General features: G+C 36.6%; 1 protein-coding gene and 1 long non-coding RNA gene across 11 annotated transcripts in view; one reads left to right on the forward strand and one right to left on the reverse strand.

Annotated features, from left to right (window-relative positions):
• Positions 1 to 21,729, reverse strand: part of LOC100651821 (latrophilin-like protein LAT-2) — a 73,305-nt gene that overhangs the window by 37,652 nt on the left and 13,924 nt on the right. For 4 of the 10 annotated variants that reach the window (XR_007227337.1, XR_007227340.1, XR_007227339.1 and 1 more), the window contains exon 1: positions 29 to 1,838. The exons of 4 other annotated variants lie outside the window; for them this stretch is intronic. Coding sequence is in view for 1 of the 6 variants with exons in the window: in XM_048414050.1 (XP_048270007.1) it covers positions 18,822 to 18,847 (26 nt within the window). In the remaining 5 variants the exon portion in view is untranslated. Of the gene's footprint in view, positions 1 to 28; positions 1,839 to 18,821; positions 18,863 to 21,729 lie in introns of those variants that run through there. 2 more of the 10 variants (XR_007227336.1, XM_048414050.1) reach the window with 2 other exon arrangements.
• LOC100651939 lies at positions 1,744 to 13,803 on the forward strand. The gene is made up of 3 exons (XR_007227341.1): positions 1,744 to 1,876; positions 13,046 to 13,095; positions 13,156 to 13,803. It is a non-coding gene; the product is annotated as an uncharacterized LOC100651939 (long non-coding RNA).

A 21,729-nucleotide genomic window follows, 5' to 3' on the forward strand; every position in this document is an offset into this window, starting at 1 on the left:
GTATCTGGCTATGGTCGCTGTTACATACCTCTCTCCTTAGGTTGTTTTTGGTCCTCCAAAGTTAATATTTCTTCCTTGTTGATCCTCATTCTCGTCTTGCTCCGATCTGGTTTATTCATGCAGATGGTAAGTTTCTTTGGTTGGTCAATTGAAAATTTTGACATTGCGGTGCAACGTGTCCCAATTTATTACATTTATAACATTTTACTCGTTGTCGCTCAGTAAATGGTACACGTTTCGTTTTAAAAAATGGCGAAATATCTTCGTTGATTGGATTATTACGCGTGGCAGGTAATGGTCGGTTGTTTGTCTGCATCGGCCTGTTACTAAGTCGGTTATACGTTGCTGTTGGTCGAGTACCCGTCCTTCTCCGTCCCTTTTGTTCTCGTAGGTATCTTTCAATCTCGACGGCTTTCTTTTCTGTTTCGCTCAATGCATCTAGTTTGCTTGCTATCAGTATGCGTCCTATGTCGTGTCGAAGCCCTCTTAAATAAATTCGACTTACTTTTTTCATGGTGGCTTCGATCATTATTCGTTGTGTAATTGGTTGTGGGTTTTCATTAGTTATTGCATACGTAAATTTATTTAGTACGCGGCGGAATCGAATATTGAAACTTTGAACAGATTCATAGCGTCCTTGTTTCAAATCGCGTAATTGTTCTTCGTATTCGTCAGATGTCACTTCAACTACTACGTTGGATCTCAAAGCGTCATGTAAATCTGCATAATTTTCAATAGGTATGTTTCGAATACTTTGCGCGGCTCTACCAACTATTTTATCGATTTTAATGACTTTCAATAATAAATCTTTTTGTGAACAACGCATTCGCATATCACGTACTTCTTTTATGAAATCTTCCACTCCAACATCATCGTCACCGTTTAAAATTGGAATGTATCTTATTGCGTCTTTCGCTGATAACATAGTCAAGTGTCGTGGTTCATTGTAGTTTTGGAATTCGCCATCGTTGTCGCTTTCAGGGTCAAATATCGTTTCGGGTGCGCCCGCTACAGCTGCACGATCCCTGTTTCTCGATTTCGCGGTTTTTTTTATGGTGTTAGTTACAGATTCAAAATCTTTGGTCATAATTGTTTCCTGACTTTCAATGCCTAGCTTCAATTCGGTAACTGTTTTTCTTAGCAGTTCGATTTCTTTAGCGAGGCGTTGATTCTCCTCGCTTGCTTGTTTGTTTAGTATTTGGATTTGTTGTCGAATTTCAGCGGTAATTCTCGCGTGAATTTCGTTCTGTTTCTGTATCGCGTCTAGTACTTGCTTAATTTCGCTGTCTTTACTTGTTGATACGTTAGACATTTTTTTCCCAAAAATTGCTACTTCGTCTGAGTTTTGACTGTCAAAGCTAAAACGTCTAGTTTTATATTGAACAAACGAATCAAGCTTTACCTTGATATCCGTAGAAATGGAACTTCCGTAGAATGTCCGTTATCAAGTTATAGGCTTCAGATTCGTAGATTATGAGTTTATGGTTGAGGATGACCCGTAGCCCAAGTTAAATTCTTTTCCACGTAGGTAGAATATCTTGTTTTCCCAACGAGCACTTTTCACAATCTTGGCAGGATCGCCAAAATGTCACATAAAATTCGTGATAAAAAAGCAATAGCTTAACTTGATTGTCCTTTAATATTTTTATATACTTTTATTCACCAAAATGGTTAAATACAATGTTGCAATGAAGTAGCGAAGTTACGAAGTATTAAAATAGTCGTTCAAATCATGGCCAAGACCGTACCCAAGACTAGTCTCGTGGTCGAATGCTCGCAGTTTTTATATGTTGAGTTTGTAGGAGTTGAGGGGCAAGGAGAGTATCCTGGCTGCCCTATGTAATGGGGAACACTTGGTGTTGAACCATGTGCAAAGGTAAGGCCAAAGACTAAAGAATCATTGTCATGTAGGCTGGTTGGTAGCAAGTAGGTTGTCGAATCAATGGCATCTGCATGTCCTTTTTCTCTTTTTTTGGGTTATTTTCATTGTTTGCTAAACCGAGTTGCTCTTAACGATGACTTTAGACGTATCGCACAGCAAAGAAAACGACAGTTTTTACAAATCACTTTCTCTTAAGTCGTTGCTCTATCAAATTCCAGAAATGGAAATTACACGAGAATTAGGTTTGCAAGTTGATGGTGTCATGGCAGAATTTGACTACCTATGCGATAAGACAGCAAATTCCAAGCGCCTTATCATGAGTGACCACCGAGGGAGTGTCCGGTTTCTCTGGCCGTTCCCACGGACATATGACAAGTGCAACCAAGGTCTTTTCCCACTCCGGCGAATAAAAGAATATAAATACTACCCCCCAAAATCGTCCAAGTCAGTCTTAATCAGGCCGAGACAGCCCGAATTACTGTACAAATTGAGTAAAAAATAAAAGAACGTGACATTTTAATCGCTTGTTCAATATTTTTTACGTGACAATGGCAGCGCTATGGATAGTAACGATGAAGGGAATTTAATTTTAGTAATGGAAGAAAAAGCGATACGAAGTTGTCGTACGCAACAAATAACATTACATACTAACGTAATAATGGATTTTATTATCAACTAGATCTATTGGGTTGGCAACTAAATGATTGCGGATTTTGTCAATGCCACCTATTGACAAAATTCACAATCACTTAGTTGCCAACCTAATATATCTCGATGCTGTTACATATTCACGAAAGATGACAAATGCATTTCAATTTTTTCACGAAATAAGTTGCCGACAATACCAGAACACAGTCGCATATTCGGAAAATTACGCGGCGGATTCGAGGATCTTGGGATTAATTAAGGTCAGGAGGCAGTCAGTTTAACGATTCGCTCGAATGGGGCCAGATATCGAGTGCTTTCAAGAGTATACCGGTAAAATCTTAGAGCAAGTTTCGATCGATCGAACAGAGTTACTAGTAATCATATATGGCTGAGTACATTCTCGTGTTATCTTCTTTCGCCATGAGCGTATTCTGATAGACCAGCCAACTAGCAAACAGTGTGAGTTTCAAACGATACGAGAAGGGGGGCAAAGAATGGAGAAAATGTTTGTTCGGTGAATTTATCACGCGTGCATCTATATATCTACATATACGTATTACAAGCAGAGATTATTCTTTCAATTTTCTAGGAATATCGATTTCATACGTAAACATCCATGTAAACACGCATACCGATTCCCAGTATACACAGTGTTAAATTTTGGTCCGATACAAAATAACAGCGAGCCATTCCGTAATATTTTTTTTAGAATCTGTAGAGGACAGATATGCAGGATGTTTGACCGTGAGATTAATTGGAGGTTATCGTTTGTTGTCGTAACCGTCGAATATATTTAAAAATAATAAATTAATGTACAGCCTATAATCGCTGAGTCGTTCATACAGAGTATAAATCGCAAAGTAAAATCGCGGTTGAATTCTCGATAAATGCTCGTCGAATAACTCGGTAGATAACACTTAGACCTCTCGTTGATACAGAAAGATGCTCGTAGATACTCGGAGATACTAAACTCTTTTCGGTTGCGTCGGTTTATTTATACTGGTCGGGGGGAAGTTGGAAGATTCAAATTCGTCTTTATTCGACGGTTATGCGTAGCGGCGACATTGTTTTACCCGGTTTTGTTTTTATATTACTTGTATCCTAACGACCTTCGTACTCCGAGGCAAAACAACAACATGACTTGAAATGTCCTCTGACTCATGTGCCGCTACAAATTCTATTTTCTCGCAAACTGCGAAGATTATTTTCACCTTTTAATGATAACCCCTTGGCATAGGATGACGGAAATCGTGCGTCAATTCTGTTTCATTTAAAATGTTTTTTTATCTACTTTACATAGCTATTTATAACGCTTATGTGCTGTATTCTAAGTTGCCTAATTCAACAAAGCAATCGATTGTAAATTTTCAATTTGTTCAGGTTAACTGATAGAAAAGGAGAAAAAGAATGGATGAATTTATTATTAGAAAAATATATTGAAATAAATAAAGCTATATGTGTAAGTACAGGTATAGTGTATGAGGTCAAAATCAAATAAATTGTTATCATTATTTATTAATTTAATATATGATATTGTTGAGGTTGACTGATAGAGGAACGAGTGGATAAATTTGTAATAGAAAAATATATTGAAATAAATAAAGGTATAAGTATAATGTATGCTGATTCAGACCCTCTCTCTTACAGTGTTACAATACAATAGAAGCTATGATAGGGAGCACGTTCATATACTTATAACAAAGGACATTAGCAAAAAGTTAAACTTGTAACTGTAGCTGAAGGCTACAAGAAACAGCAATAGAAACCTACCTATAGCTCTTTTGTTTCTACATCTTGTAACCCAAAACACAATCTATATTCAAGGGCACAATAATATGCACCTCTCCTTATTTAGAATATCTTTTGTTTCACTAAATTTTATTTTCTTCGTAATAGCGGACTTCAGGTCACGGGTATAGAAAAGGAAAAGTGTAGAGTTTTTCTTGAAGTAATTACTACAATACGATTGAATATCGCAGAAGATATACTACACAATTTGTCTCTTCCTAATTGTTCGACACGCGCCAGACCATCGCAAAATGAGTGGCCAACTCGGCTACAGACAAAACATTGGGCACATTCTCCTGAACACGTACCTTCGACTAATAAAAAGGAACATCTTGCAAAGAGCTGCCACGTGTGCGTAAAAAATAGTATAAGAAACGAAAGAACTTTGCAGTGTAAAAAATGTCTAGTTCCTCTACATATTCCAAAATATTTTGAAACGTATCATACTTGAAAGAATTATTCATTTATTATTTTATAATGTTACTTAACTATTGTCCATTAACATTATATATCAACCTGATTAAATATTATACAACGATGTAAATTTCGAAATAAAATATCCTGTGTCTAAGCTTGCATTATAACTGTTCAGTTGAGCCAAATTAAATAGTACTCTTCGCACGCATCAAATTCCATTTTATTTGTACGTCAAAGGGTTAATATATTTGCATAACGTTTAACATAATTAACTCTACCGAACAAGAAATAAAAGAAATCATCAACGTCTAAACATCCTGTAGCGGCACACGAGTCATCGGAAGATTCGAATCGGCAGAGACTCGGATTATTGTCTTGGAACGCCAACATTGTTTTGGTTCGCTAGTTTCGAAGGTAAACAAACTCCGGGCAAAATATTATCGCCGTTATTTCTAACCGTCAACCGGAGTTACATTCAAACTTTTCATAACACCATCGGTCGATACAAATAGACGAACGTGCCCTCTAGGACGTTCAGTATAGCGAGTCACAAAGTCGAATAGCGAGAGTAGAGTTGAACAGTAGCATCGAGCGATTACAATCGATATACACTATCTTTGTACTTGTATTAAATTAAATTTAATATACACTGATTATTACAATTTGATCACTCGTCTCTTTAATAAACCAACACGTATAATAACCCACCTCAATCCTAGCGATCATTAACGTTTGCAGACGCGAAGAATTAGAAAAAGCGGAATAGCTTTGATGTAGAGTAAGCGAATATAATGTGAACAATTGTAATGTTTCACGACAATACATACGATGCATGCGTCGATTTGAATTGGCATATGTTATTTTGCATGTAGTATACAAAATGCTCGATTATGCACGGTGTTTCAGAACTTTTGCACGCTTGAAAATATGAAAATTTTAAGGTACGTAAAACTATGCGCCGAGCGAAACTGTCGTAAATCTTGCAGCTAACCATTATTTCAGCCCAATTTCCATAAAAAATACTTATCTCGCGGCGACCTTCTGTCGCTCCCGCTTTAGTTCTGCCGCTCACGTACGTATGTATATATTATATATGCGAATAATCATTAAGGAAAGTAAAATATACCAAGCTAAAAAGCGCTTAAACGCTGGCGTTGAGTTTTAATGAGAAAATCTCGTGAAAAATGAGAACTGTCTTTTGCAAGGATCGTGTCGTAAATATCCGCCCAACGATGCTACGGTGTTCTTCCGCTCTCATTAATGTTGAAGAAATTCCGTGCAACTTGCGATTTTCAATTGACATACAGAGACGCGCATGAATGTTCAAAGTGAAGTCTTTGAGCAGCTTCGTTCGACGTTTGCATCGCCAACTGGATACACGCGATCGTAGAAATCCGGACGAGCGCTATCGATTTAACGAGTACCTGTTTCTCCAATTTCTGTCAACTATCTCAGGCTGGTCGCTTAACTTGCCCCGATTAAAAGTTTTTCGAGGAAAAATTTCCGAATTACGTAAGATGGAAATAAAAAAAGGCACAATCGAAACGCGTGTTTTCTTACATCTTCGTTTCGGCAAATACATATTCGACGATCAAATCGTCACGATGAGATAATTCTTCGACATTGTGTGCGTTGAAGCGGAGGAAAGGGAAAGTTGGAAATAAAATTATGCGAAAAGCGTGGGAAATTTTACGAGAATATTTCAAGCTGTGGCCTGGATTCCCAAAACGTTTTCGATAAGATTTAGTGTGCTTCTCAAGCAAAATTTAACATCGAGCAGAACAGCAAGCCAGTGTTTTTCTTCCACCGTGTTTATCATGGCTATGGAAAATCGATAGAAAAGAAGAATAACCTATTACCCTTGACCCATGATCGATTGGAACTCGCATAGATGAAAATTAGACGAGTTCGATACGCAGTACATTATCACTGTGACATTTTGAAATAACGAAGAAGGTCGTTATCGATCTTTCCGTGAAAGGTCAGCGAATCCCTTTCTTCGTCTACGAACAGACATCCAAATTTCCCCCAACGCGACATCTATTTGTCATCGGCGGAGCTTATACCAACCATATGCTTCACCGTCTCAACATTAAATTCTCATTACGATTTAGTTGATTCACGTTCTACAACTACACGAATAACGCACGATCGTTACGTTACCGTCGGTGAACGATGATGGTTATTAAGCGCAAAAGGCAATATGGAAGACGTCAACTATCCTTCCTCGTCCTTTTGTATTATTCATCTTGTACATAATTCAATGAAAATAGAGAACTTTCCTTCACACGTCGTGGCCTTCAACGCACGTGAATTATTCAACATTTTTACATGAATAAACAAACACATTGTGAAAATATCTTCTAATTTACTGAACGTGGCAGATTAATTGTCGAATATATACAGCGAATGACGTGAAGTTACAGACGCGAGATGTGGGATATTATGCAAATTAGGAGCGAGACAACCAATCCGTGTCAATGTACGTAGATATATGGCAACTAAGTGATTGCGGATTTTGTCATTAGCTGGTATTGACAGAATCCGCAATCATTTAGTTGCCAACCCAATAAATGCATATTATTCGATGTAAATGAGAATCAGTATCGTTTAGTAATTCCGGTAATTTATATGCTGAGTTCGACGATCGCGCGTATCATCTTTCGTGATTTCATATCACGGCATTGATAAGTCGATAATGCTCGACACATCGAACGGATCGTGTAACTACTTTTCAAAGTTTCGGAGAAACTCGAAACTGATCATCCCGAGCGCTTCTTACGGAAAAGGAAGAAATGAAAGAAGAAAGAAGAGCAGTGTCATACAAGAACAACTGCAACTGGTAAACGACGTCAAAGAGGAAGAAAGTTCCGCGAATTATTTTCTCTCTCTTTTTTTTTTTTTTCTACGTCGGATCCACTCGCGAGGTGGTACAGGCTCGTTGACGCGTAGCCTATACATTTCAATAAGCTGGAAAACCGCGAGAAAATGACCAGTTAAATTTAAAAGAAAACTCAACTTTTGTATGTTTTTGTTAGAACGGTAATGTTAAAAACAGCTGGTTTTGGGAAACGTTCGACGAAAGTGACGGAGAAGAATAATTGAAGCGGTCGTTGGAGAACGTGCTCCAAATGTTTCGAATAAATATTGAACGAAAAAAGTATTTCATTTGCACAGAACGTATCTTTCGATATACAATCGGTAGCGGATTTATCAAAGTTTAGCTATTGACACGGTTTTTTTAACGACCCACTGTACGCGAGAATAACTAGACAGGAAAAAGCATTGTAAACGGAAGTGAAATAAAACTATACAAATATGTGTACATGTCTCGTACGCGGAATATAAATCCGACGCATGGAAACCGACACTTGGCCAAACGTTAGGCGATCAATCTTTACTATACATTTGCACCGATAAGAAATAACGAGCGATCGTAATCTCTCAAGTTCTGAGACTGTATATCTCGTAAATGAACGCGACTAAAAAGAAGAAACATTTAGAAGAAACATTATAGAAAGGAAGGTATTGAAACTTTTGTCGAAAAAATTGATCTAACATATTCTACATACGTCAGCCTACAAAAGACGTCTTTCAAGGATAAAACGTATCTGTTGAGAATTGTGGATCCTACTCGCCGAAATAAACGTATAGGAACTCTTAGATTACACTTAGAATTAATATCAAAATAGTTTCAGACTTATTTGATATGTGATTGACAAGATATTCGTCGATACACATTTGCACGCGTTTCAGCGCTCTCTTTGTCTCGCCATCTTCTTTAGCACATTACTAATGGAACAGTTGCATTCATATGTTTTACGAAACGCTCTGCACTCATATATGTGTGTCACTACTACGCGGCTAATCTAATGTAGCACACAAAATTACACATATCTCAATAATAACTTTAAAATTTGAGATTTTTCATATAAACAAAGACGAACAATATTTCTAACACAATAAAACGAAATATTGGATTGGCAATTAATTGATTGCGGATTTTGCCAATACTACCTAATAACAAAATCCGTAATCATTTAGTTGCCAACCACAATAGTCACAGCGACAGAAGGAACCAACTTTGCTCCAGCTCAAATATTTCTTTAAGATTCATAACTGTTGAGAATTGTCGATCTTAATCGCCGAAATAAACGTATAGGAATTCTTAGATTACACTTAGAATTAATATCAAAATAGTTTCAGACTTATTTGATATGTGATTGACAAGATATTCGTCGATACACATTTGCACGCGTCTCAGCGCTCTCTTTGTCTCGCCATCTTCTTTACCACATTACTAATGGAACATCTATTTTACGAGACGCTCGGCATTTATATATGCGTGTCACTACTACGCGGCTAATTTAATGTAGCACACAAAATTACACATATCTCAATATCTCAATAGTATCTCAATAGTATAATAGTAATTGGAAGAACAAACAATTGCTCGGTTGTATAATTAATTACTTTTTAATTCGCAGATATAACGTAGAGACGTGCCATTTGAAAGAATATTCGAAAAGTAAATGAAAGTAAATTTATCGTTCTCATGCAATGCATATAGATACATACGTATGTGTATGTAAGCGAAACACGCGATTGCTGTGTATCAGAGATACATATGTACATCGATGTATTGGGTTGGCAATTAAGTGATTGCGGATTTTGTCATTACCACCTAATGATAAAATCCGCAATCACTTAGTTGCCAACCCAATATCTTAAGGAATTGAATAGATCTACGAGAAGGATGGCCTTGCGATTAAATTCACAATTGGGATGTTTTATGAAGGGGCGCGAAGGATATAAAAGGACTTGAGAGAATGGGAAGAGAACGAGACACAGAAACTAGTAAGATATTCCGTGGCATTTTGAATCATTTTATTAGAAGAGCCACAGCTAGGAAATAAGGTTGGCGAGAGTGCAATCTTATATGCTATTTCGAATATGCAATGCAACTCTCGTGCCGTACATTTTCCATCGTATGCAGTATGCAGGCAATTTTCGCGGTGAAATTCCCAAGCTTATTGCTACAAAATACTTATAGTGCAAAAACTTATCGCGGTAGTTACGTAAATTTTCACATCAAAAGAAACGGATAAAATGGATGTTAAAATACCGACAACAACTTTCGACGTTGTGAGCCACCAGCTAACATCAATTTAAACCTAGCAACATAACAGCAAAGGAGAACTTAAAAAGGAAGAGTTTGCAAAGAGTTTATAGTATAAAACGACGCATAGGGGTCATTGAGATGCGAACACCTGCGAGTTTAAAATAAAAGCAGCCAGAGATTAGAAGCAACTCCTGTTTCTCAGGCGAAATTTTCTACGTTACCAGATCCGTGTCAAAAGGCTGCTTAAAACAAAACAACTTTTACAACTGTATCAGTGTGTTCATGAAAAGCATTGAAAAGACTGTAAAAACTCGCTTTGACACTTTACGTTGAAAAAAGAGATTAACAAAATATGTTGTCGCTCCACAAGGAGTAATTTGAAACCACGGCGTATAATAGTAGAAAAGGACACCCAATATCGTATGCTCGTCAGCCTAGTCCTTCAAAGGGCGTTTTCGTCCAGATATCGATGCATACTAGCTAATTCAATCGTGAAACACTTTACGAGCTGTACAAAGTGTTCTCAGGACGCTACAACACCATCTATTATCTATCAGTGGTTCTTCCATTGCAAATACAATACCACCATTAAACAATTCTAACATTATGCGAAATATACTTTGGAAAATGTATATATGTCCATATACACAAATAAGTTATTTCTCATTAATATTTGAATCGTATATAATAAGTACGTTCTATGTATAAATGTTACATAAAGAAATGTGTTTTATATGTGAAAGGAATTACAAGATATAACGGAACTATATAAAAGCAAATAAATGATACAAGGGACCATTAATTTGTTGTTTAATTGCGATAAATACCGCAAGCAATCGAATGCAATATCGTGCCAATGTCAATACGATTAAGAACCACTGGTCTACATAGGAGCTGCGTCGAACTGAACATAAAGAGGCAGACAGACAGAGACAGAGACAGACAGAGAGAGAGAGAGAGAGAACGCGATCGATAAGAAGTCGATGGCAAGTACAGTTTTCCTTTGGGAAATCAAAGTCGAAACTTAGGGAAGCTCGATTTATTAGTTTTTTAAGGCATAACACAACGGTTTATGTTTTCTTACCGATTTATTGGATTGGCAACTAAGTGATTGCGGATTTTGTCAATGGTTGGTATTTTCACGAGTGTGAATTGTCTCGACTCGGTGAAAGTACAAGATAGCTTTGTAAGAATCAAAATATGACGATTCTAAATTCAAATAGAATATTACGCTGTTGATCAAAAACTTGTTCTGTAGTGGTTTGTTATTTCTAGTGTTACAGAGCCATAAATTAGCAATATATAAAAAAACCAAGAGGGTTTAACGAACGTCCCGCAGGCCATCGAAACAACGTAGAGAATGTTCCAGTGTGAAAAAACAATAACAGCGTGGCCATCTTTGACCTGGGCCCCGGCGATATCCCCTCCATAAGAGCCAAACCCATAGTATATAAACATTCCTAAAATCAGCTCTCGACATTCTCTGTTCTAACACTTTGAACAGAAGACTAAAAAGAAAACACCTTATTGACCTCACTAAAGAAATAAAATAGTCAAATTCGAAGATACCATCCCGCTGGGGATAGCCATCTAAATGTTATTTAGCAATTAAGTTAGACAAATTTACCAAATGTCTAGCTGAACAAATTGTAAAGTACAAATTTAATAATAAATTAAAAAAAAAAAATACTGAACCATCACTCTGTTGGAATAGGATTCGTACAATAAATTTTACTACTAAATGTATCTAAAGTTCAATTCTTTACCTTATTTGTGAAACGTTCGAACTGCCACGCGAGCAGATCACCGGTGATCTGTCAATTTCGTGATTTCTTGTGTCTCCTACGTGACACTAGCGTAGACCTTTCGAAGGATTCTCCTCCGATATCAACTATTTCTGCGTGCAGCATCTATCTCGATGAAAGATAATTCACCATTCTACGAGCTATCTTCGGCAATACTTTCCTCCTGTGGTGAAATTTCGAGACAGAAATAATGCTACGTTTGAAGAAGTATTCTAATACGAGGAGGGACAAGAAAATTTGATCAACCAATGAGAATCTTAATGTACCAAAGAGGGGGAAAGTTGTTAGTAATAAAAAATGAGGCAAAGAGGCCAAAAAGGAATTACAGCAAGATATAATATCAGGACAAAGATTGAAATATTTCCTTAGTAGGAATACAAATATTGAGATATGTATAATTTTTTGCGCTAGACTAGATTGGCCGCGTAATAGTGACACACGTATGTGAATATGAGTGTGCAGAAGTATGTGTGTGCGCGGCGTCTCGAAAAACAGCTGAATATAACTGTTCCGTTGGCAGTGTGGTATGGAAGATGGCGAAACAAAGAGAGTACTGAGGCGCGTGCAGATGTACATCGACGAAGATCCTGGCAATCGTTTATTAAATAAATCTAGAACTATTTTAATATGAATTCTAAGTGTAACCCTAACGTTCTTTTACTTTTATTTCGGCAATTAAGATCCACAGTTCTCAACAATAAATATATGCTATGAACAAATTCTAAGATATCCTCGAATGAAAGTCATCTTGAAATATATAACATGTCCTAAGCTAGGATTCTAAGAATGGTAATTTTAGAACAGATAAAGTTGAAATATAAGCTGCCCAATATACACATTTGTGACGTGAACCGTTGTATTATATACATCATAGGTACACGTACGTATGCTTAGAGAGATCCAGAGGTGATCTCAGTTTTATTTAGGGCCAACTGTCACCGCTCCTTCGAGATCTCTTTTTGAACGTCAACAGCGGTTACCCTGCTTTCAGCGTACTTGCTCGATCCATCAAAATCAATTCCTGACAGCTTATCGAACCGCATCGAAAAAATTCATCTCTTGTCTCTGCCTTCTCGTTTTTTCTTTTTCAGCTTGCGTGGCACGGAGTTTCAACTCCTAAATCGAGTGTAAATGACATTTGCTTCCACTCAATGGAAAACCTTCCATAAGCTTTCCTTCGATTCTTTTAATTCAACAAAGAACACCAATTCTTCTGATATTGGGTTGGCAACTAAGTGATTGCGGATTTTGTCAATACCACCTAATGACAAAACCCGCAACCACTTAGTTGCCAAGCCAATAGAAAGTTCTTGCCAAATAGAACATCGAGGAATGTGTTAAACTCTGAAGATTTGCCAATCTAATTGATCTTTTATCTTGTAGGATACAGTAGATACGATGGAAATCTAATAAACAAAGCGGAAAAAAGCAATGTAAGTTTTGTTGATGTTTGAAGTAATACGTAGAATGGTAAATGAAGAGGAATATTTCAGATGACCGTTTTCGCTATCAACGGAATTTCATTGCTAAATTAAGGATCTCTTAATTAGAGAAGAATGGAAGGCAACGGAGCATAAAGCTGTCGAGCAAGCACAATTTCTCTAGGCGATATTAAAACGACGCCTAATATCCTGGACGGCTTGATATTAAGAGGATGACGAAGGTGAATCCCAAAGGAAAGCTGAAATGGGGTGAAGAAAGGGATCGTAAGCCGCTTACGGTTTCACGATGTCACGAAACGAACGAGCCACCAACTGCTTGTCGTTTTAGCAGCACGCATAAACCGCACTCTACGTAGCTAGGATTTACAGATCTAGAAGATTCTTGAAATTAGACCAAATCGCGTATACGCCTTCCATGATGCACGGATTAACTTGTTTTCCTACAAACATAAATTTCCTCCAAATTGCCAAAGTTGTCAACTAAATGATTACGGATTTTGTCAATGCCACCTATTGACAAAATCCGCAATTACTTAGTTGTTAGCCCAATATATGCATATTACTCTGTTGCTTAAACAATTATCAGTTTCACTGTAATTTCAGTATGGTATATGGTTAACTGAATTACAATTCAATTGATCTAATTAAAACACTAAAATGGCTTGATTATATAAAATAAATGCGATATTTTTTGCAAAAGTTTACGCTTGTTCTACGGTAGATCTTTTTCAGATTTTTCACCAGCGATGTTTCAACGTTTGGCTGTAACGTAAACTTGATTTTAGCCGAAGACGAAAACGCTGTTGCTTCATCGTTCGTTGTAAATTCTCCAACTCGTTAACTTTCGCACAAAATTCTTGACATTTTGTCGAAAAGTTTCCAACTAAATTTCACCTTACTACGAGTTAATTTACAAAGGATCTAACGAGGATATCTAAGTGCATATCCTTGTAAAAAGACAAGTGCCTGTTGAGAATTGTGGATCTTGATGGCCGAAATATTGTTATGGAAACATTAAATTTACACTGGGTATTAATATTAACGTAGACACATATTTATTTTATAAATGATTTCTAGAATATTCATCGATACACACTTGCACGCGTCTTAGCACCTTCTTCCATACCCGATCTTCCGTAGACTGTTAACCGACTGAACTGTTTACATTCGTCTGTTTTTCAGTCGCCGCGCACACACATATCTCCACACACTGATATCTACATACAAATATCTCTACTACGCATTTGACCTAGTCCAGCACAAAAATTATACATATCTCAATAGTGCCTTTCCATTAAATTGAAATGATTAAATTTATATAATAAATCATATAATATGAACGTATGATATTTGTTATGGCATGCACATAAATATTAAATTCATTCAAAATTCACAGGTTCCAGTTTCAACTCAGACCTTAGAATCCCTTTAGTTGTCCTACTTATGGGAATATATTTTCACCCGCCCGGCCGTCTCGCTATGTAAGGATAACATGGGGCTTATTCTTTTAAACCTAACCTGTAAATCGGCTTACTTTAACGACTATCCTTTCACGATCTTTTACATGGCGAAAGGAAGTTTTAACAAAATTGGAACGGGAAAAGACAGACGATGAAGACGGTTTTCATTATACTCGTGGATATCCTTGATCCTTAATCCTTGTGGAAATTTCACACGATCTGCTACCTTGTGCGCTACAACATGTCAAATGTAATCAGACACCACCTCCAACTAGTAGGGGGATTCCGACGCGACGAGAAGCATTAAGCTCAACAGTATGCGCATGGCTGACTAATAAAGATAGACTAATCGCGTTAAAATAGCTTATTATCTAATAATCTAATCTATTATAAACTAATTAAAGCTTTTTCGATTACCAGCAATGAATTTATTCGTCGGACTCGATTTTATTTATGTAAATAAAATAAAAACGTCCAGTAACGATCATCATCTCACCAATTTTTTTAGCGTCCGATATTCAACACCACGCTAATTTAAGCGATTTATTTATCGTATTTTTGTAAATTTTCGCTCGATTGTATAAGTATTTGCATAGATACAGGAAAATAAGGATCTGCAAAATTTTTTATCGGCGCGTGTCTTTTCTGGAATATTTTACCTAAACCAGAAATGAGCCATTTTTCACAAAAATGAACGGTTTTGAAAATTCTGCCTTATGGACATTTGACAGACTAAGGTCTGAACTGTAGAAATCTGCGTGAGACCGTGAACAGGTGATGGCATTGGCAATGCCAATTTTCCTGCTTACCGTTTACAGATCTGTTGAAAATTTTGGATCTTAGCCGAAATAATGGTATAGGAACACTAAATTTACACTTGGAATTCATATTACAATAATTATATATTTATTTGATGGACGATTTCTAAGATATTCATCGATACACATTTATACGCGTCTCAGCACTTTCTTCCATACGTAGACGCCGCGCGCACACATGCTTCCATACACTGATATTCACATATAAGTATTTCTACTACGCATCTAACCTAGTCTAGCGCATAAAATTATACATATCTCAATATGGTCTTTGTATGATTACAGTGAGACGATCAGAAAAACAGAAAATAAGTGAAACCTATTTCAGTAATGATGATTCAGATGCATATAAAACAAGGCACACAGTAAGTTAAGAGTAGCGTGTTTTGAAAAAGGTATCTTTCAAATTCATGAGGATGTCACACATCAACAGTTGACTGTTTTTCACGTCCCATTTCCGTAAAACACGACCCTCATTTTTGGCTTCAGCGACCTGAAAAACGCCTAATGAGAGTCAAATATTTTGCAGTCCGGATACTATACCGAGCCCGGAAATAATAACAGAACGAGATAATAGGTAGTTTCAAGGGAATAACCATAAAACATTTTATTCGCTAAAACAAGCAGCAAACGAAAAAAAATACGAGCGATAGGTTGTATTAATTTTGAATAAATAAAGATTTTCAATAATAATCGAGGACATTCTACATGTAAAAAGTCACGTTCAAAAGCATTCTTATTCGGCAAAAATATCTATTTTCTTCTATCCGTGAAGCATAACTTAAAATATTATTAGGTTGACAATTAAGTGATTGCGGATTTTGTCATTACCACCTAATGATAAAACCCGCAATCACTTAGTTGCCAACCCAATATATCGGTCTGCTTTTCTTCCGGCATCCGTTAAAAGCGAAAGTGAAAGTTGACGAATCTATGACGTTTAGTTATTAATAATATTTATTGGACGATAAATAAAGACAATATAAACGTGCGAACGAGAGAGATTTTGTTCAAGAAAAATCGGAATTAGTTGCAGGATTTGACATTACCATCGAGTTATTCGAAGGAAAAATGTTTCTTGTCAAAGAACTCCGCGTACCTACTAGATCATGTTACTTTGAATAATGCCTCTACTTTGTTTATAGTCTTATCAGCTTATCTTTAGCTTGCTTTATAAGCTCCTTTCCTTCTCCCATTTTTCAATAACAATTTCCTATCAGATAGATTCCAAGATACTTATATAACTATGTTTGTTATCGAGGAACCGATTGAATTAATTAAACATTATATTATAAATAAACATTATATCGAATAGAATTCAGTGGAAACTTTTTGGTAAAACATCTTTTTCCATTGTTTGGCGCTCCTTTTATTCCTCGTATAGGACTAACAAAGGTTACAGTTGGTGGTAGCTATATCCAGCGACGAATACATGAAACAGATCCAGAGGGAATATGAAGTTCCTAAGATTCAATCTGCGAGGCTTCCAAGGGATCATTAAGATCCCACGCGTATGACAGAATGGAGCAAGGATTCTCGCTAGTAAGCCTCTTACTTTATTCGAGAATAAAAATCGCGGTGGCATTTCAAGGGAGAAGATAGCGAAGAAGCAGGATCTCTCTTTCTCAGGTTTTTAAAGCCATTACTCTCCCTTTATTCGTGGCGGTTTCGCGCGGAACCCGCTGCTACCAAAGGAAAGTGCTTCCTTCGACTAGCAGGGAATTAGGGCTTTCAAGAAGCAAAAAGAAAGCATATCCTAGATCAGAGAATGAAAGAGGAGTTTTTCGCCGAAAATGTGATCGTGGTTACGCTTTTGTTGTCACTTTTCAAATATCACACCAGGAAATTGCCTCTTAACCTCCACTTCCGAGTAAGTTAAACTTAATTTAACTAAAGCTTCAATGTTTCAGCATATGACTGTAGTTCGAACCGCACCTAATTCTCTTTGACAACTAGCATAGTTATTAACGTGTGGTGGATGGTTAAATGTGTTCCTTTAAATGACGACACGAATGAATACTCGTGATGGTCAAATATATTTAAAATCGTTCTAAGTACAGAATACAGAATTAATCGTCGTTCGCTCAATGTCGCTCGTATGCTAGGTAATGCTTACTGAATACTCGATAGAGAGCGTGTTCGTTTGTTTATACTGGTCGGGGAGTAACGGAAAGTTTGAATTCGACACCGGTCGACGGTTGCACGTAACGGCGATACTGTTTTGGCTGGAGTTTGTTTACTTCTAAATCTTGGACACCGAAACGGTGTTAATACTCCGAGGCAAAACATGAGTCACTCTCGATTCGAAGCGTCCTATGACTCATATGTCGCTACAAACGTATCAAGTTTTCAAGAGCGAGGAGCTGGTTAGCACGCGATGCAAGATGACGAGAAATTTCATAATAAAATAAAGGAGGAAAGGTATGACCGCATTACGACCTCGTTAAAATAATTTAAGTACCTCGAGATCAGAAGATTTAACTAGCAATTCCTCGAAACTTCGATTATTAGCCCATATTCCTTGTGACATAAGTTGACTCGAAGCAAGAGAACAGCGGACTGCGTTTAATTAGAGCAATTAAATTGAAATAGGAATTTCCAGTAAATTATACTGCGACGCGTCTCTATAGTCTCACTGACGCGCTATTATTATGCGAAAGCAGCCTGGCGACCCGTCTTCTGCCGGAATTGAATTATTGATTTCGGCCAACGAATCGCGAACAAAACATGATGAGAGAATAATACGAGTTGATAAATATTCATAGGTTACAAAGAGAAAAAAATGGAATATCATGAAATAAATTCGCGTATCAGTGAGAAATAGAAATTTAAACGAATGAGCTGGCAACCGTTCGATTACAATTCTCTCGTTTTATCGAATTAATTCCCAGTTGCAACTGTTAATCCTTGCGTAGCAAAACACGTACAAAATATGTTGTGAAAATAAAGATTACAGAAATTAACTGAAACAAAATGGTGGAAGAAGCAAGACAAATAAATGTATTGGCTTGGCAACTAAGTGATTGCGGATTTTGTCATTACCATCTGATGACAAAATCCGCAATCATTTATTTGCCAACCTAATATATCGAAGAAGAATAATATAATTGTTATTAATAAAAAAAAAATAAGATAAAAACTTGAGTATAATTTTTGAAAAACATGCAATTAAATGCTTTGTAACAGATGTTTTTTAACGGAGAAAAAGAAAATGGTAGATGATCGATGGTTGATGTCGCACTCGACTCAAGGTAATTCGGAAAAGCAAAGTAATCGTTGAATGCCGTGCTCAAACGAAGTTATTTGCACTCTCTACAAACGTACCGGTGCTTATACCAGAGACCATTTCAGAAAGGTAGCTAATGCCAGTTGCATATTTCACAAGGTACAACCATATGTTCATTTTAAGGTATACATTTTAAAATAAACATTAGCTTACCACAGTACAGGAAGTTCACTTGCCATTAATTATTTGTAACGCGGTTACGACATTCGTAAAATTATCACGACGCAGCTGTACTATGTAGGTTTATTCAAGTATAAGGTTGGCAACTAAGTGATTGTGGATTTTGTCAATAGGTGGCCTTAGCACGTTCCTTGGTTCTGTCAATGCGTTCAAAGCACCTAAACTATATTCTTTTCTTGTTGTTCGAACTTCTACCTTTAATTTAGTAGACAAATTGTATCGATTAGTTATTTAGTTTCGTTTTTATCCCAATTTAAATATGGAAGAGCAAGACGCGGATTTCAGGTATATTTCATTGTATTATTTCCGAAAAGGCAAGAACGCATCCCAAGCACACAAGTTATATGCCATATATGGGAATGAAGCCTTGAAAGAAAGACAGTGTCAAAACTGATTTGCCAAATTTCGTTCCGGTGATGTTTCACTGAAAAATGCTCAACGATCTGCTCGTCCAGTTGAAGTTGATGAGACCCTATATCAAGGTCATTATCGATTCAGATCGTCATAGCACAACGCGTGAGATTGCAGTAAAGGTCAATGTGTAGCATACATGCATTAAAAAAAAAAAATTAAAACTGGTTGGCTATGTCAAGAAACAGAAGTTTTATGAACATGGAATTATGATACTACCTGAAAGATGGCAAAAGGTCATCGACAAAAACGGACAATACCTAATTGAATAAATTGAATAATTGAATATTAATTGAATACTAATACTATTATACTATATTATACTATACTATACTATTGAATACTAATAGTATACTATACTATGCTATTGAATACTAATTGAATATTATAGTCCTAAGCAAAAATTTTGTATTTTCCTTCTTATTTAAAATACGCAATTATTTAGTTGCCAACGCGTTGCGAAATTCGTGCACTTTTTAAGATTTCTAGAAAACATGAGACAAGAGTAAAATTAGATTAAGTAGATAAGTATAATTAATCGATGTGAAGAACGAATCGTTAGATGGGAGATTTACATAGATCAAAGAACCTCGATGAAAATTATTGCAATCTCGCATTATCATTCATATAATTACGATAAGAATTTAATTAACTCGTGAAGCATCCGCTCGTGAATGAGTAATATATTACAAAATAACGAAGCGGGATTAATCCGCGAATATGACAAGCATAATTATTCATTATTGATAGCGCAGCGTTGATCGATCGCTAGATTCTAATTTTTAATTCGAGTTATGCAAATTTTTCGTTAATTAACCGTGTCTATCGCGACACCTTCGTTCTTTCGTCAAACTAAAATAAAAATCTCTACAAAAGTTACTTAAAGAACGCGGATAAACTTTACGTATTCACACAACGTTTTTATAGTTTTAATATTTTTATATTGGGTTGGCAACTGTATCGGGTTGGGTTTTATATTGGGTTAGGTTGGCAACGGATTTTATCATTAGGTGGTAATAACAAAATCCGCAATCACTTAGTTGCCAACCCCATATTTAAAACCGCAAATTATCGTTTTCTCGGTTTCTTTTCTACAACTCATTCTTAGGCAAAGGCTGCAACAATAATTATTAAGCAATTCGAAGCTTAGTCAATTACTAAACTAAATTAAAACGCAAACGTACGATTCACGTTCATAGTTCTAAGTAGCTCACAGTGTCCCTAAGACGATTATCTATTGAAACTAGACGTACAACAGGTTGCAGGGTTATTTCCATTTCTACTGTGGCTTGCATTTATTCGGCCTGTATTTCAATATAAACAGACGTCTTCAGAGACATTATCGTTAAAACCGGAATTTATTTTCTATTGTATTTTGCGTTAAAAAATGATCGTTGTAATTCTAACTGTAATCCTTACCTTGCTATGCCATTTCACAATGGCTGATAATGATAAATGATAAATTGATGGATACTTCTTCAACGACCTACCCTATGAAAGAAGAAACTCGCATAGGCGTCAGCGTAAATGACCCCGCGCTTGACAAATGGCGCGAGCAGAACTGCCACGTGATTATCAAATTGCTTGCTCGCGTGCTGCCAACTATCGATCAATTTCTATATTGCCAGGTATCAAGATCAATTGCACGATGGATTGAACATGCTGCCTCCATAGATCGGAATATTTGTTCGGGCAGTCTCGCTTCGTCAAATTAATACAAAGTAGATAACGGAATTTCATTTCATTCTGGTTAACACATTGTTGACCGGTCACGAGTTAACTCGTGTTTTCATGGCCAAATGTTACCGACCGGCCACGAATAAACTCGTGATGCGCTTTTTTTCCGTATTAGCGTTGTTTTCTCAGTGCGCTATTGGAGATGATACAGTGCAATTGTTGGTCAGCATTCCTCAAGCTGTGTCTCTCGCTTATAAGACCAATGAAGAATCTTTCAATGAATTATATATTTTATCTGATTGTCTGAATGATTGTGGATCAAATTGTAGTAACTTGAACCAAATTGAGATGATACTGTTTCAGAAGATAGTGAACCTGATATTAGCCCACCAAAACATCATTAAACCTACGTGCATATTACAATACAATAAGCACATGAAAGAGGTATATCGTGCAGATCAGTATTTGGAAAACAGCAGTATTTTAGGAAAAACTTTAAAGTGGTCCAAAAAATTAGCATTTTTTCCGATAAACTGCACCTTGCTCGATGCATATAAAACGTACTGTACCTATCTGCCAGAAACGGCTCCTTATTATAATGATGCACCCTTCAGGCTTTTCGGACAACTAAGAGACCACGTGTTAAAAAAGATAGTCACTGGTAGAAAAACAAATCCGACTAGAGCGTGTAGAGTATGCTGTTCAAAAGGAAAACACAGCGAAACTAGATATATTTGCAAAAGCTGTTGTTTACCATTACACGTAGGTGATTGTTACACTGTTTATCATAGGA

This window comes from Bombus terrestris, chromosome 18, assembly GCF_910591885.1.
Source record: "Bombus terrestris chromosome 18, iyBomTerr1.2, whole genome shotgun sequence".
Taxonomy (NCBI): domain Eukaryota; kingdom Metazoa; phylum Arthropoda; class Insecta; order Hymenoptera; family Apidae; genus Bombus; species Bombus terrestris.